Below are 16,496 nucleotides of genomic sequence, written 5' to 3' on the forward strand. Positions count from 1 at the left end.
AAATACTTAAAAAAATGCTTTTGCTGTAGTAAAACTGAGAATTTTGAGATTAAGCTGATTGTGACAAAACTACTTTGGTATATTCAAGCTCACCACCATCAGTCATGTAAAGTCTTTTACTGTTTATCTCAACATGCATATCTTCATGTGGAATATTTAATATGTAAACTGTACTGTGTCATTGATATTTTGGTCCACATCAATCTGTATCTTATGGACTATCTGTATGATGCTTCACATTTTAGGGTCTCTTGTCACTGTCATTGTATGCAAAGGAAGCTACTTCAACGTTCTGTTAAACTCCCAGAGAAATTCAAACGGGTCTGGAGCACCATAAAAGCGAGTAAATGATGACAGAATTTTCACTTTTGTGGGAATTATTATTTGAAGGAGTGCAACTGTGGCAACGGAGGAGCTCGTAAAGTTTTCCTTTAACTGCTGCTCTGGGTCATTCCTGTTTGCTCCCGTAAAAGTCAGCCAGTATGTTGAAAACACTTCTGAGAGTAATGAAAGGGAAAAGATAAACCTCCCATCCTCGTGTGGATTCCCTTCCCTGATCAGCATGACTCACGTTGATGTCTAGACCGTGTATTATATATCATGCCGATGCAGAGATGTGATGTAAAGTAGATATTTTGCTATACCATGTAAAACTTGGCACACACACACAACATATATATGATATTATGATGCATTATATTTGATCAAAAATAAAGTAAAATCATTCTAATATGCTGATTTGTTGCAAAAAAAAAGCAGATACACAAACATTATTGTATATCATCTTAATTACAAACTCGATTGCAAAAAAAAATAGAAAATCAAAAATAGTAAATAGAAATCAACTAAGCCCTTGCTTGTCTTTGTCTCTGACTTTGTTGCAAGTGAGTTCTGCTGGTGCTCTTTTGCTCTGTGCTGATAGGACAGGGTCAACATGAAGGACAGCAGTGGAAGTGTGTTATCTGTGAGGGCCATGGAGGGCAACAGACTCTGTATGAAGATAGACAGCCCAGAAAGAGATATTTGACTCAGATGCAGATAGCTTTGGGAGGTGAATCCGGGAGGCGAGGTCTGGATCCAGAGCAAAGCTTGTCTTCACAAGGGTGACGTAATGTTTTGGAACAGACTTTCTCAGTGTGGGGATTTGTAAAGAAGTCTGAGAGGGCATGCATGAGTCTGCAACAGATCAGCATGAGAAGGAACTCCGTTTGTACACTTTCAGGACAAAATGTGAGGTGAGCTTTAATGTGCAAAACCCACCGCCTTGATGTTAGAGTGATGTGGGTCACTGCTAAGGGTTTTGGGTGATTGCTAGTGGAGTTCACATCCAATTCACTGATATTCTGCTTAGGGTTCTTCCTATTGGATGTTTTCGACTACTGTTTTGTTCACCAGGTTGACAACTGGCCTAACACCAGTAAGACTATATATTACTTTATTTTAAAACTAATGGCTATGTGTGCACTCTTCAGCACGCTGATAGTCTCTTTGCTAAATACTTTACTACATGCAGGTTTGTCCTGATGAGTCTTGAAAAAATTAACAGCAGCTCTCATGCACAGAATCATTCGTGTATGTTACACAAATGGTGATGGACGACTCACATCGCAAAGCTGAATACTTGGTTTAAGTGGTTCGGTTAGATAACGAACTATATTTATGAGCAAGACCAATCATGCTGCTTTATTTAGCAATGCCACTAATAATTTGAGCAATATTATTTTAAATGGTCATTATACATGCATTACATAACAAAAACAAAAAATGGACATGTGTTTGCATGCAACATCCAGACAACTGGTCCACTGCTAACACGCATAGTCAGAAGATTAATATGTGCTTAAATGAAGAGGAAATTTCTCTGGTTAATAATGCACATTTATGTTAAAAATGCAAGCAGAGCTGTGATGAAAGATGCATGTCACCTTCAACGGCTCCGCAGGCGTCAGCCTCATAGATCTTGTGGTATTTGACTCAGGGGAATCGATGTGCATTAGAAAACCCAATAAGGGGATTTTTTTCCCTGTCAATTTTCACTGAATTCCATCACGTCTGGCACAAAGACAGTATGCTGGAAGCAAGAGAGCAGTCTGCTGTCTGCTGACTTTTACACTTTAGCTGCAGGGAAAGAGAAGGTGGTGCTATTTTTGTGTGCATAGAAGTCAAACTGCACCACAACCATCCATTTACCTGCTAAACATATTTTCCCTCGGTGTGCTGCATATCTAAATGTGATTTTGAAATGGCAGTTTGCACAGTGTGACATGGAATTACAAACTCTAAAATGTAAAGTCAGATTTAAAAATACAGTAAAAACAGCAAGAAGGTGAAATATTATTAAAATTCAAAGATTTCTATTTGAAAATATTTAAAATGTAATTTATTCAAATCTTTAGTCACATGATCCTTTAGAAATCATTCTAATATGCTGATTTGATGACCAATAAATATTTCTTATCATCAGTGTTTAAATAGTTATGCTGCTTCATATTTTTGTGCAAACAGTGATATGTATTTTTTTTTTCTCAGAATACTCAAAAAACAGCAATGCATTTGAAATGTATATCTTTGTAACATTATAAATGTCTTTTACTGTCACTTTTGATTAATTAAATGCATCCTTGCTCAATAAAAGTATTCATTTCTAATTATCCCAAACTTTTGACTGTGAGTGTATATGTTAAAAGAGCTGTATCGCTGCATCTTTTAAATTCATAATCCATAATAACTTCTTATTCTCTTGTAGGTCTCATGAGAAGTATCTCTCTTTGGCTTTTAAAGGAAGAGGCTGCAGTTTTGACCTGCCGACACTGCATCTGTTGTGCCAGGTCGACATCTGATAGCAGAATAAATGAGCACATGGATCGCTGAAGACTCAATAAACTCTTATTCCATCCAGCACAGACTCCAGTTTTCATTTTCACCGTTATTGCCAAAGTGTCATCGCAACCATTGCTTTGAGCACGTTATATTTCCTGTTAGCACTATCAGATGTGCTCTAATCTTAAAAAGATAGTGCACCCAAAAATGAAACTTCTTTCATCATCCATTCACTCGGTGGTTGCAAAAAAAACACACAGGATTTTTTTTCCTTTTAGTGCAACACAAAAGGAACAAAGTGTTTAGACTGTTCTTTTCTGTACAATGGGATGATGGTCTGTCGAGCTAAAAAATAATGACGCATAAAGCACCTTTAAAGTATCCTTATGCTATATTCTAAGTCATAACGGTAGCTTTGTGTAAGGAGCAAACTGAAATTGAAATCGTTGTCTGTTAGTTCGTTCTCCTTTGCATGTATGAAAAAAAAAAAATGATATGAGAGTCCAGCCAATGAAATATATGGCTGGTTATCAAGTCAAATTGATTGTCGCCCTTACTGTTTATTCATGCTTGCGCAGCTGTAACATATTACATTTTGAATAAACCAGATGAACACTCCTTGCAATATTCCAACAATCCTATGCACAAACCCCAGATGGGAACGGATAGCGCCTGCCAGTATGATGAGAAGTTACCAGTTGCAGACTGTATCCCTCAATATATAACAAAGACAATAATATATTTTCATGCTACACAGAGCAGATGCATAACAGTGAAGGACTTGACACATCGGACAGGTCATGATGCAACCATTACTTTGGGACATGGAAGTCATCATGCATTGGGCAGATTGGCAGGCTAATAACCATCACAACATGACAATGCCAATGCAGAATATCAACAAAAACTGCTTATTAAGACTAAATTTGCATGCTTAGAAACAGCCTTTATGTGCAAGAAAACATTTACCTTTTAAAAATCACGTGAAGCTTTGTGGGGTCTCTTTCCTCATCGGTAATTGGTCTGTCAAGAATAGATGGAGTCTACAATAGCAAAACCGTGATACAGGATTCCTGGTATGTCTATAACGGTTATGTAATGTTTTATATAACTGATTTTTAAACAAGCACACCGTTATTAGCGAGGCAGTACCTGAGCCCTCAGAGCCCTTTGATCCTTTAAGGAGGTTCAAGTCAAGCTCTTGTAATCTCTTTAAAGATAACCAAGTAACTTCAGATCTCACAAGTTTTAAAGGAATGCAAACTGACAAAATCGCTGCCCCGGTTTCTATGGCCGTTAGTGAGGCATTTGTTGGTCGATGTGCCTTGAAAGTGTAAATACTTCTTGTTTGGCTGACCAGGGGCAGAAATATGAAAACAATAATTATTTTTGCAATTATGTTTGGAGGCATAGAAATTGCATGCTTTAGCTTTGATGTAAATTAAGTAAAATCACAATTAAGTAATTGTGTGATTTTTGTGTTGCAGGTGAGGTGCCTTTAAACTCTGGACCAAACCAACAGTGCTGAAAATGAAGATCTGTGTTGCTTTTATCGTAGTAGCTGTTCTTCACATCGCTCAGGCTGGTGAGTTTCTGTCTCTCATGCTCTGATGCATCAGTTTTGTCACAAAGTGTTTCAATGGCATGGCTTTTTGCAAAATAAAATAAATGAAAAAAGAGAGGGGAAAAAAGAATAAAATAATTAATGAAAATATAAAATTAAAAATGAATAAAATGTATCTTTAAACTACTAAGCTCATTGTCCTTTGAAAGCATAACGTATGCTTTGAATAAAATAAAATATAAAATGTAGATAAAATATGTTTGTTTGTTTGTTTGTTAGTTTTGCATTATTCATATGAGGTTTCATTGGCATGACTTTTTGCATAGAATAAAATTAATTAAAAAAATAAAATAATAAATTACAATATAAAATAAAAATTAAGTAAAATGAGCATCAATAATACATTAAATATGTAAACATTAAATACAAATATTAATAGAAATAAAAATATGAAATAAAAAAAATATATATTAAGTAAAGTATCTTTGAACTACACTATTATACTTTGAAAGCATAAAGTATAGGTAGTTTGAATCAAAATATTAAATTTTCAATTAAAAAGCCATTATATAAAAAGGAAGGTCTTTTTATATTTAAAATACATGAGTATTTTTTAAGAATAATCAATGAGTTTCTGACATGTTAACATAAGCATTAACACAACTTTGTTTTATAGCCGTGGTTGCATAATTTCTCTTCTCTAATAGCCCTTTGTGTTTGTCATCCCTCTGTTATCTTCTTTAGCTTTCCAGGCTGATTGTGCTTGATGTACAGTATCAGAGATTAGCTAGCGTGTGGCCGTCCAAAACACTGACATCCTTGTAGACTCATTTTAATCCATCCCACAGAGAGAGGCCGCTTGAGTCTTGTTACTAAAGAAGTCTCTTGGATTTAGTTTGCCAAACCCACAGAAGCCCTTTAAGAATTTTTGTTCCACCGTATTTCATTGTAGTCCAGCAAACTCTAACTCCGGTTTAAGCCAAAACCCAACAGCACAAACCATATCAGGCCCGTAAATGTGGTGCATTTCTGCTCCTTTCAACTTTGCACAGCAAAGTAGCTTTACTATAATTTAACAAACTGAAGTTGCTTTCAGACCTTGTAGTTGGAAGTGTGATTTGCAATTATAAAAAAAGCAGCACAGCCCTCCACATTAAAAGTCAAAATGGATGTATTCTACAGTAGACGCCGGTCATAATGGTTGCATGATTCAATACAATCACCCGAATCTGTGCGAAAACATGTTTTTTATGTGCATTTAGAGCAGAATCGATCCATTCCAGCAATGCCTTTGAGCGGGTGCATTACTTTGGGGAAATCTGCATTTGAACAGCTTTTTGTTGAGGACACGAAGAATGATGGCTTTTCACTATTTTGTTTTGCGGCATATATTCTATATATTGCAACGGCTGGGGACAAAATTAATGTATCACTTCAGGACGGCTAGTTAGTGGTCATTAAAGCGTTTGTCTGAAATGACAGGCTCCTGTGTTTTCTTTGATTGTGTTATTCTCTGAGAGCTGAGCTCAGGATGAATGGAGTCATTTATTAAAGGCACGTTTTATCTAATAGTTGCTTTGTTCTTTCATTGCCTGTCCCTAGTTAGCTACTTTTTCAGCTGTATGTGTATCCACATTGTGATACTGATATTTTTGAAGTGTGTGTTTCAAACCTGGTAATTTGCCTATGAAATTAACGACAAAAAAAACTATCCATGGTTTTAGAAAAAAGTGAAATAAATGCTGATTATAAGTACTTTAAAATGAATTCATAACAAAATATAGCGAGGTATTTACGTGTTATGTATGCTATCTGAGATGTAGATGAGTTTGTGTCTTCTTAAGAACAGATTTGGGGAAATGTATTATTGCATCACTTGCTCACCAATGGATCATCTGTAGTGAATGGGTGCCGTCAGAATGAGAGTCCAAACAGCTGATAAAAACATCACAAGTAATCCACACAACTCCAGTCCATCAGTTAACATCTAGTGAAGTGAAAAGATGCATGTTTGTAAGAAACAAATCCATCATTAAGAATTTTTTTACTTTAAACCGTCACTTCTGGCCAAAATACATAATCCATAATCTATATCCATGTTTTTATCAGCTGTTTGTACGCATTCTGACGGCACCCATTCACTGCAGAGGATCCAGTGGTGAGCAAGTGATGTAATGCTACATTCTCCAAATGTATTTACATCTTTACATTTTCATAGTTTCTTTCTTTTTGATTTTTGGATAACTATTCCTTTATTCCTTCATTGCATGTTTTGATTTACTACAGGAAAGACAAATGCATGAGAGCATGTTCGGTCCCTTTATAAGAGACTTCTGCACTATTAGGTCACCCACCACGTCATCTGTCCACCTGAAGCAATCTTACAAGTAGCTGAAGTGAATCCTGATTATGAACTTTAGAATTGGTCTGATGCAAATCTTTCGCTCCCAGTAATTGACTTCATCCTCCCAAACATCTTCACCACATGTGCTAAATTCATCATTTTTAATTGCAACTTCGGCTAGAAATCTCTCAGGTAAGAAAAATAAAAATTAGATCTCTTTAATATCCCATCTGTTTGGCCTAGACAGCAAGAAAATTAACTGAAGAGCAATTGGAGATTTCTGCTCAAGTTTTTCATGCTTCTCTTGACAAAAAAAGGTCAATTTCTCATGTTATGCTATCAACATTTTAATTAAAATATATTTTTTTTAATTTAACAAAATTATTAATTTACTATTTAAGTTGTTTTTTATTTTAATTATTTCAGTTTATGTTCATTTTCAAGATTTTACTCTAGTGTTTTTATATTTTATTTCAGCTAAACACTGAATTACATTTATTTGTAAATGTAATGATTTTGATATATATGTTTATATATTGAAATATTTAATTATTTAATTTACTCTTAATTCTGAGAGTAAACTGTACTCAGCTATTTCTATTTCTTCTATTTCTGTTGATACATACAGTAAATGAACATTTAATATGATAACCCAAAGTCTCCTGAGCTATGAAAGCGCAATAAGCCGTTCCTCTGGCTTATTATTACTGTCATTATTTTTATAGCTGCATCTCAAGGCCTTGGCTTTTTGTAACACAGAAGAAAATGCATTGGAAATCTCAGTGAAGCCCTTTACTCTCATTTTCAAAGCAGAGATATGGAAATGCTCATGATGAAAGTTCTCAGCTGCTCTGGGTCTGGAGATGTGCCGTGTGTATTCAAATCAAGTGCGTGGCTTCTCAGAGGTTGTTACAGCATTAAAGGGAAGAATGAGACCCTTTTAATATGTGATGACACTTAAAAGTCTGATTGCAGTCAGAAAAATTCTGTGGTTCATCCACTGACGTATTTTTATCAGAGCAGTAATAACAGACAGACCGAAGAGTTATCATGGTCAATTTTTTGTCTAGACATCTGAGAAATAAAGGTCATGTCTGTTGACATCTTAAAATGTTTGTTTCATTTGAAGGTTTTTCCTTGCAGTAGGCCTATCATATATTTGTGACCCTAAGGTCAATTTATTATTATGGTTACAATGTTTTTTTCTTCTTGGAAAGGACATTTTGAGCTCAAGGGAGGTTTTATTTGTCTCTCTCTCTCTCTCTTTAATGAACACAACTTGTTCTTTTCAGGTCTTCTCAGATCTTATTTACATTTAAACGTCTATATCTTTTCCAGTTTGTCCAGATCGGTTGCCTGGTCTACAACCCTGGACTCCTGGACACAATGAAGCCCACAGAGTCACCATCGGTCACGGCCGCAAAGTCGTCCTCACATCATCCGCGACCGTCCATTCCATCGAGATCCTCAACGGAGGTAGATCTTCCTAATAAAACCTCTTTCAAACATCTCCACAACATTAAAGTGCCGTGAAGATTTACATCCCTCATGATGAAGGGGAAGCTTGACATGAGCCGTGACAGGCTTAAATCAAAACACATTTCAGACGAATCGCCCTGAGCGTGGAATATTCTAGAGTTTGATGGGGGAATTCCATCACAATCCATGCCAAAAAGTAACCATCTCTTTGTTCTTTTAGAACTAGAATTGGAGAACCTCCTGCATGCTCACTGGTTGAAAATCAAGCAGGAAAGATCAGGATTGGTTTGATTCTTTTGATCTTTTTAGGGAAGCTTGTGATCGCCGATTCCAGTCGACCCATTTTTCTGCGTGCTAAGCACATCCTCATCGGGAACAAGGGTGAACTTCATATTGGCAGTCAAGAATGTCCTTACAAAGGCAACCTCACCATCTCTCTCTTTGGCAGGTATGAATATAGGCTTTGAAAAATCATCCTAAAGGAGGAGCTTATGATAAAATTTTATTTGCTTCATTTAAAAAATATAATTAACAAACATTAGGAAGTATTCTCCTGTATGAGTAGCCAATGAGCTTGCTGCTCAACATTCAGATATATGACTAGTGTCAGTTGCAGCTTGTTTCAGAAACCCTCCTCCTTCCCCAGCTCCACCTGTATAGATCTGCTACGGGGTGATTCTTTTATGCTATAAGGGGTTATTTCATCTATGTTATATTTGCAGCAGAAATATTCCTTACATGCTCACAGCAGCATGTTGTGGATGTATTTGCAGTAGCAAGTCTTGGTACAGCAGCAGCAGCATAGCAGATCTAGACCGAATACATTAACATTGTCATGTACATTATCATGCCAATCCCTCTGAGAGTTGTCATGACAGAAAAACAATTGTTTTTTTACATACAATATTTATTCATTTAAATTAATTGTTGAATAAACTGGTTGAATGAATGATTCAGTGACTCACTCACAAAGTCACTTTTGCTTAATTCCTGAATAAATCAGCAATTTTGAACAAATCACATTAATGAATGATCAAGTCGTTTTTGCATTCATTGCTATATAGTTTTATATGTAACAATATAATTATATATTAATGTTCCTGTAGCTCAATTGGTAGAGCACTGCGCTATCAAGCGCAAGGTTTGGGGTTCGATTCCCCGGGAACACATGATATGTAAAAAAGCCTGAATGCACTGTAAGTCGCTTTGGATAAAAGCGTCTGCTAAATGAATTTAATTTAATTTAATTTAATTTAATTTAATTTAATTTAATTTAATTTAATTTAATTTAATTTAATTTAATTTAATTTAATTTAATTTAGCCATGATCCATGCATATATTGCAGTATATGGAAAAATCAAATCTTTAGTTTCCCATTAATATAATTTAGTACATCGCATTACATTTTCCAGTATATTCCCTTAAATGTAAGAGTAGCCTTGCTGCTGACACAGTGTTAAAAAATTAATAAACAAAAAATAAACATATCTATGGTGTTAGAAAAAGTTAAATGAATGCTGATTATAAGTACTTTTAAATTAATTAATTACCAAATATAGCGAGGTATTTAAGTGTTATGTATGCTATCAAAGATTTGTAGATGAGTTTGTTTCTTCTTCAGAGATGGATTCATATCAAAAATTTGCAGCCTTAAATTGGGAATTTTAAAAGCGTTCTCTTCAATGCTAAATGCATGGGATTATTTGCTAATCTGATTCGTTGTTGTTTTTAAAAAGGTCTGACGACAGCGAGGTCGAACACAGTTATTTTGGCCGCAAGTACATTGGCATAGGAACTGGAGGAACCTTGGAGATTCACGGCCAAAAAAAGCTTTCATGGACTTTCCTGAACAAAACCCTCCATCCGGGGCAAGGTAATGAGAACAGTTACCGTTTCGAAAGGAGCTGGGGCAACAGAGGCATCATCATTCACGTCATCAACCCAAAGACCGGAGATGTGCTGCACACTGATAGGTCAGTGGGACACCATCTCTCCTCCACATTTCTTGCTCTTGAACTTAATTTCTAATTAATGCATGCTTGCTTCTTGACAGATTGTTACTTCAGTACATCATGTAAAACCAACTAACTGATGGCTTTAATGTGCGGTTGGAATTAAAACCGTAATTACAAACCGACTGTCAAAACAAACAGCGCTTCCAAGTTGGCATCTTCACAGGCGATTGATCCATGACTATTTTTCATCATAGAAATGAGCGTCTGTTATTGAATCACAGCCTTCAAAAAACATTCATACTCAGTATGCTTACTGGCTTTTGTAATGTTCCTTGACTGGTCTGTGATAAATCTCTGTGACCCACTTTTACGTTTGTGTGTGTGTGTGTAGGTTTGACACATATAGGAGCAAGGACGAGAGCAGACGACTGGCCCAGTATGTAGACAAGGTGGAAACTGGGCAGATCTTGGCCATGGTGGTGAATGATGAAGGATCCAACAACCTGGAGGATCTGGCTAAAAAGGCTCTCACTAAGCTGGGTAGCCAACACTTCCATCGACTTGGATTCCGGTACGATGACCCATTTCCAACGTAGCAATAGTTGCTTATCCATGACCGGTCTAGAATTTGCGTTTAGTTAAGAATTGGACACTGAATTTAGGGCAGTCTTGTCCAGTCAGGTATGCGTGAGTCAATCAGCCTGGCTGCATTCATATTTTCCTCTTTGCATTGCCGCTGGTCTGAGACCGGGGAAATATATTTCTTGAAATAGCATCTGAATCAGTGGCAAACCCTGTTCCTGTAGTTCTACCTTCCTGCACACAACTCTAATAGAGCTTACAAACCAGAGGAAAAAAAGTGTTTGATGGAAATGCATAAAATATCCCTCAAGGGTGTGGAGAAAAAACATAATAGTAATACATTTTTTCTGGTATAGCGCCTTCCCTACTTTCATGCAAAGTGCTTGACAGACTAGATTATAAAAGGAGGTAATAAAAAATAAATAAAGAACATAAAAATACAAACAGCAAGCCATTTTGAAATCATTAGCTTAATTAATCTGCCATTTATTCTTTTGCACAAAGGATTGTGTGCAATATTAGCCTAAAAAGCATATTATGAAAATCTAGTAAAGCATATAATCGAATTCTAATTGTATACTATTTAGGAAGGATAATGAAATTGAGATGCAGCACGTGATTGGTTGGTTTAGGTGTGTTTCATTAGAACTGGAACTGAATTTTGTGGGATGGTCCACCTCCAGGAACAGGGTTTGGGAAGCCCTTTCTGTTTATGGAATATAAACTGAATTTATGAAGTCATTATTAGAATTAATTCTAGAACATTGCAAATGGGCTGCACATCGTTATGAATTAGGAATGAAAAATCAGAGATCCAATTAATTTATAGCTGCATGCTCTGTCTGAGCATCAGCAATCATCTCATTTAATTTTTCTTTCTCCTCTGGGATTTTAGACAAAGCTGATATTTAAATAAAGAGTTTTATTATTATTTTTTTTTTTCTGGGACGGTTAGGAAATGCTGTGTCTCGTTCGAAAGAAATTGTTGTTTACATGAGCGAAGCTTGTGTGTGTGAATAGTATCAGCAGCGCTGTGACAGATAACAGCTTTGGAGTAATTAAAATGTTTAATGAAACACCAAGCTACAATCCGGAATCTGTGCAACATGCGATGCCATGGGAAACTCGTTTGTTCCTAAACTGTTAATGTTAATTCCAGTGTTTTACTAATGCACTATTAAAATCAGACCTGAGCTAACCTGAATTAACAATGAACAATTGTATTTTTATTAACTAATGTTAACAAATATTATTAAATACTGTAACAGATAGAGTATATTACTCGTTAGTTAATATTAGTTAGTGAATTAACTAATGGAATCATATTATATTATGTAGTATTGCCAAGTAAACACAATTATATATCATAAAATAAACAAATGCAAAACATAAATAAAATTTTATTTATTCAACAATGTTAAACATTTAGATTATTTTTTTTGTTTATATAAAATAAAATATAGATTTTGTTAATATTTTTATGTAATTTATTTTTAATATTTTCTGTTTAATTTTAATTATATTCAGTTTTTGTATATATAGTTTTTTAAGGGTATTTTATTACTTCAGCTTACACACTTCATTTTGTTTGCGTGTGTGTGTGTGTATATATAGATATATACGGTATATAATTAATGTTTAATTTTTATTTTATTTCAAGTAATTCAAGTTTTTATTATTATTATTATTATTGTTCAGTATTAGTTATACATACATACATACATACATACATACACAGACACAGAAATTGTTTCAGTTTTAGTTAACAGTAAAACCAATGGCACTGATTGTTTCAGACCACTAATTTTGGGCACATTCAGAAGCGGACTTCGTGATTTGGGGGACCCAGGCAAAACGTATGAATTGGGCCCTATGTATTTGCACACATTTACACATTTAACCTTGAGGTTCCTTTTTTGTTGTGATGCTTGCTGCTGCATAATGGTGCCCAACAGTTGTGTTAGATGTTTAAAAATTGTTTATGTTATAATGGCTTTCTTTAATGTTTTAGACCACGAAATAGCAATTGATTGCTATTGTTTTTTTGTTATTTTTTAGAAAAGAGATGAATCGGAAGTATAAATTATGATATTAACTTAAAACAGGGTTATGTGGGTGGATTTTTGCATTGGTCTGAACAAAAACTGCAGACGTAATTACTGAAAATGCACATTGAATCTCCGCCAGCAGGAAGCACTTTTGACACTTCAGAAATACAGCGTATTCCCCGTTCCCCGGCTGTAAACAAAGCAGCGCTGCGCTCATAAATGCTACTTTATCAGATATGCCATGGAAAGTTTTCTGAAGACAGTTGGTTCCCTTCATTCATTCATATAAAAACTTGAATTAGTTGACACACCTTGGATTACACACCTAAGGATTATATCAACCAAACAACCTGCATATGCGTCCTCTACTTGTGTTCTTATGAATAAGGAAGCAGCTTTTAAAACAATTAACATATAATACGCACTGTTGCTCAATATTTAATTACTTAATTAAACAAGCAGGAAAGTTCAAGCAGTGTGTTAAATACTGTAAAAAGCAACCATTCGCGTGTCTGCGCTTAATGTGCATCTCGTAGATTTTTAATGGGTAAGTCTGCTTCTGGTCACATTTAAAATACCTTGTCAACAATGTCTATCTGAGCAGAAATCTGGCTTCTTAGAAAAGGCCTGATCTCTCTTTTCTACCAAAATATCTGGATCGTCACATCTCACGGGCGTCGCACTCCTGCTGGACAGCAGTGACACCTCTTTGGCGTGTCAGTCTGGTCTAGCCGAAGATAATTTTCCTGATGATGGTGTCAGGCTTTTTCTCTCAGAGTGGAGCAGGGGCTGATGGGAAACTCTGGCGTCGTAATTACCCAGTCGTCTCTGAGAAGCGCGAGCTGGCAATCACACCTTAAGTCAACATCATTTACAGCAGTGAAAGTCAGAATGTTTGTCTAGGAGGGACAACTTATTCATGGCCAACTCTTCAGACTTGTCTGTCCCTAACTCAGCTTCCTCTCTCTCCTGTGTGTGTTTCTCTGCAGGCATCCGTGGAGTTTTATTACAATCAAAGGAGATGTGTCCTCAGCGGTCGAGGATCATGCCGTCTATCAAGGTGAGCATCTTTTGCCCATTTGTTCGCCCAGCGATGGAAAGTGGACAGATGGACAAAGAACGAACTAACTTGAAGGCGAGCTGATGCTGGGGTTTTGTGTGTGTTTGTGTGTTCAGGAACCAAGGCTTCGTCTGAGGCCAGGAGCTCTCGGGTGTTTCACACAGGTTACGGAGAGCATTTCACCATCACCACCATCAGTCAGTGGGTTCAAGGTACAAACACACTTCACCACTGCTGCTAAACACACACACACACACACACACACAGCACTCGTTTGCAGGTCCAGGTTGTTTTATGCTGGTTTGTTGTTGGTCTAAATGGTGGACCATAAAAACTTAATGGAATAGTTCACTCAAAATGTTTTTATTATTTTATCATCCGTGGTGAAGTCTTATGAAGGCATATTATCTTTGCGAGAGGTAAATCTTTGCATGATGATAATATTTTCATAAAGAAAAAATTCATTAAATTGATCATTTACAATGTTCAAATAAATGCTGTTCTTTTGAACTTTGTCTTCAAATATATAAAAAATGGTCAGTTTCCACAAAAATGTTAATGTTTCCCAAAATATATTTACACACACACACATATATTTGTATATTATATTTTTAGATTTTAATATATACATCTTTTTTCATTAATTACATTTATATAATATTGAAATTATTATTTTACTATTTTTATATTATATTTTATTATATAATAAATAAATCTGATATGTACATTTATTAACATTATGATTACATCCCATTTATCAGTATATTAAAATATATTTTAGTTTATTATATAAGAAGTAAATATAATTGTACATTTATTAAAATTATATTTATTTGAATCCATATATAATTTCAGATTCAGATTCAATTTAATTAAAAAAAATATGATAAACACATTTATTTATTACAAATATTTTTATATATTTTATTAATAAATTAAAAAAATGGTATAAGGTCAGCATAATTTAGACTGTTAGGCTCTAAAATGGACAAAAAGCAGCATAAAAGTAACATTTCAAAATGTTTCTCTCACAGTGTGATCACATGACTTCAGAAGACTTACTGGTATTTCCCATTATATTGACTGATTAAAATGGAGGTATTGGGTCTAGAGATATTTTCACAGTCAAAGATACTAGTGGATTAAAAATGAAGAAAAGGACACTTTAAAGTGCCCCTGTAAAAGTAAATGAGAGAAACAAGTGTAATCCGGTGGCTGCATTCATGCGATTGTGTTCATTAAATCTAAGCTCTCTTTCACATTGTGAGAGGAGAGAAAAATGAAAAGGCCAAGAACCTGCAACTCAGCGGTTGGTAAAACTAAAAAAAGCTCTTGCAGAACAAGCGTTATTTTCCCTGCAAGAGAACATATCAATGTCACTTTAAAAATGCCAAATGCTAGAGTATTTTACAAATAGTTAAAAAATAGAACATGACAGGAAATGTGCAACCCAGTGCGTCAAAGTGATGGATAATTATAATTTGTAGCACAACCTCTTGTCAGACGAGCTAGTTTTATGGTGATTTCATGTTGAGTTTTTGTTCATGTGAAGCTTGGCATTATAAATCACATTTCACCTTCTCAGTCATCTCACATCTCAGATGTCTAACGTCTCCCGTTGTGTTTCCTGAAAGAATGACATGGAAATGAGGCGAACTGTACCTTTAACTAGTGCATCTCATGGACCAGTTTGGTCTTTCTTGTTGATGTCCTGCTGGTTAAGCAAGTTCTGGTGACCAGCTGTGCCAGTCTTTCCAGCAGGGCTTTATAAAAATGTCTGACACCGTGTCTAACCAGGCACAATATGACAATATCATGCAACACTTAGTTGGCCAATTACACTTAGCCAATTACAATATACACTGTATTTCCATATTTGGAAATGTTTTAATACATATAGAGCTTCTGTTCAGAATGTTTTTTTTTTTTTTTTTCAAAATGTTAGAATGTTGCAAAAGATTACTATTTCAAACAAATTCTGAACGTTCTATTCATCAAAGAATCCTGAAAATCAATGTTTCACTGTCCCCACAGAAAATATGAAGCAGCATCTGTTCCCACCATTGATATTGATCAGAAATGTTTCCTGAGCCTCAAATCAGCATATTAGAATGATTTCTGAAGGATCGCGTGACACTGAACGTTCAGATTTGAATTGAAGAAAATTCAAGAATTAGCATGGAAGAGACCGCAGCTGCTGAGGTCGCTAATATACAAATATCTTAATTTAGCGGTATTCCAAAAAGAGATATTAAAGTAGATTAAATAATGCTGCAAAAATGAATCTTGACGAGTCTTCGCCCATATGATGTGTGAATGATGTTAATAAAGATTCATAGGGATCCAACATGCTATATTTGGTTCCCTCCACCTCCAGTTTTTCTCAATCTCCCTATGAATCTCTCCCAAAATCCCACAATTCTCTGTGCTGTTAGCTAATATCCGCGTGGCGTCTGTCTGTCCGCCCCCGAGTCCCAGCAGCTTAATTACCCAGCCCACCACTTACACCTGTACATCCTCAACAAGCGCCTCGATCATCCCCGTTCTGAAGATGCCATCTGTTTGTTCATCACCAAAGACATAATTTAGTTAACAAGTGTGCAAGATCTTATCATGGGCAGAGAATGAACTCATTTAGACGTA

General features: G+C 35.5%; 1 protein-coding gene across 1 annotated transcript in view; it reads left to right on the forward strand.

Moving 5' to 3' along the window:
• Positions 1 to 4,281: 4,281 nt before the first annotated feature.
• The window catches only part of LOC113051998 (cell migration-inducing and hyaluronan-binding protein-like), a 66,767-nt gene continuing 54,552 nt past the window's right edge, over positions 4,282 to 16,496 (forward strand). Inside the window, exons 1-7 of the mRNA XM_026216224.1 lie at positions 4,282 to 4,405; positions 8,067 to 8,204; positions 8,517 to 8,655; positions 9,945 to 10,181; positions 10,555 to 10,734; positions 13,783 to 13,853; positions 13,970 to 14,065. Of these exons, the coding sequence (XP_026072009.1) occupies positions 4,351 to 4,405; positions 8,067 to 8,204; positions 8,517 to 8,655; positions 9,945 to 10,181; positions 10,555 to 10,734; positions 13,783 to 13,853; positions 13,970 to 14,065 (916 nt within the window). The 5' untranslated portion in view covers positions 4,282 to 4,350. The remainder of the gene's footprint in view (positions 4,406 to 8,066; positions 8,205 to 8,516; positions 8,656 to 9,944; positions 10,182 to 10,554; positions 10,735 to 13,782; positions 13,854 to 13,969; positions 14,066 to 16,496) is intronic.

The sequence above is a fragment of the Carassius auratus genome, chromosome 32 (genome assembly GCF_003368295.1).
Source record: "Carassius auratus strain Wakin chromosome 32, ASM336829v1, whole genome shotgun sequence".
Classification (NCBI taxonomy): Eukaryota; Metazoa; Chordata; class Actinopteri; order Cypriniformes; family Cyprinidae; genus Carassius; species Carassius auratus.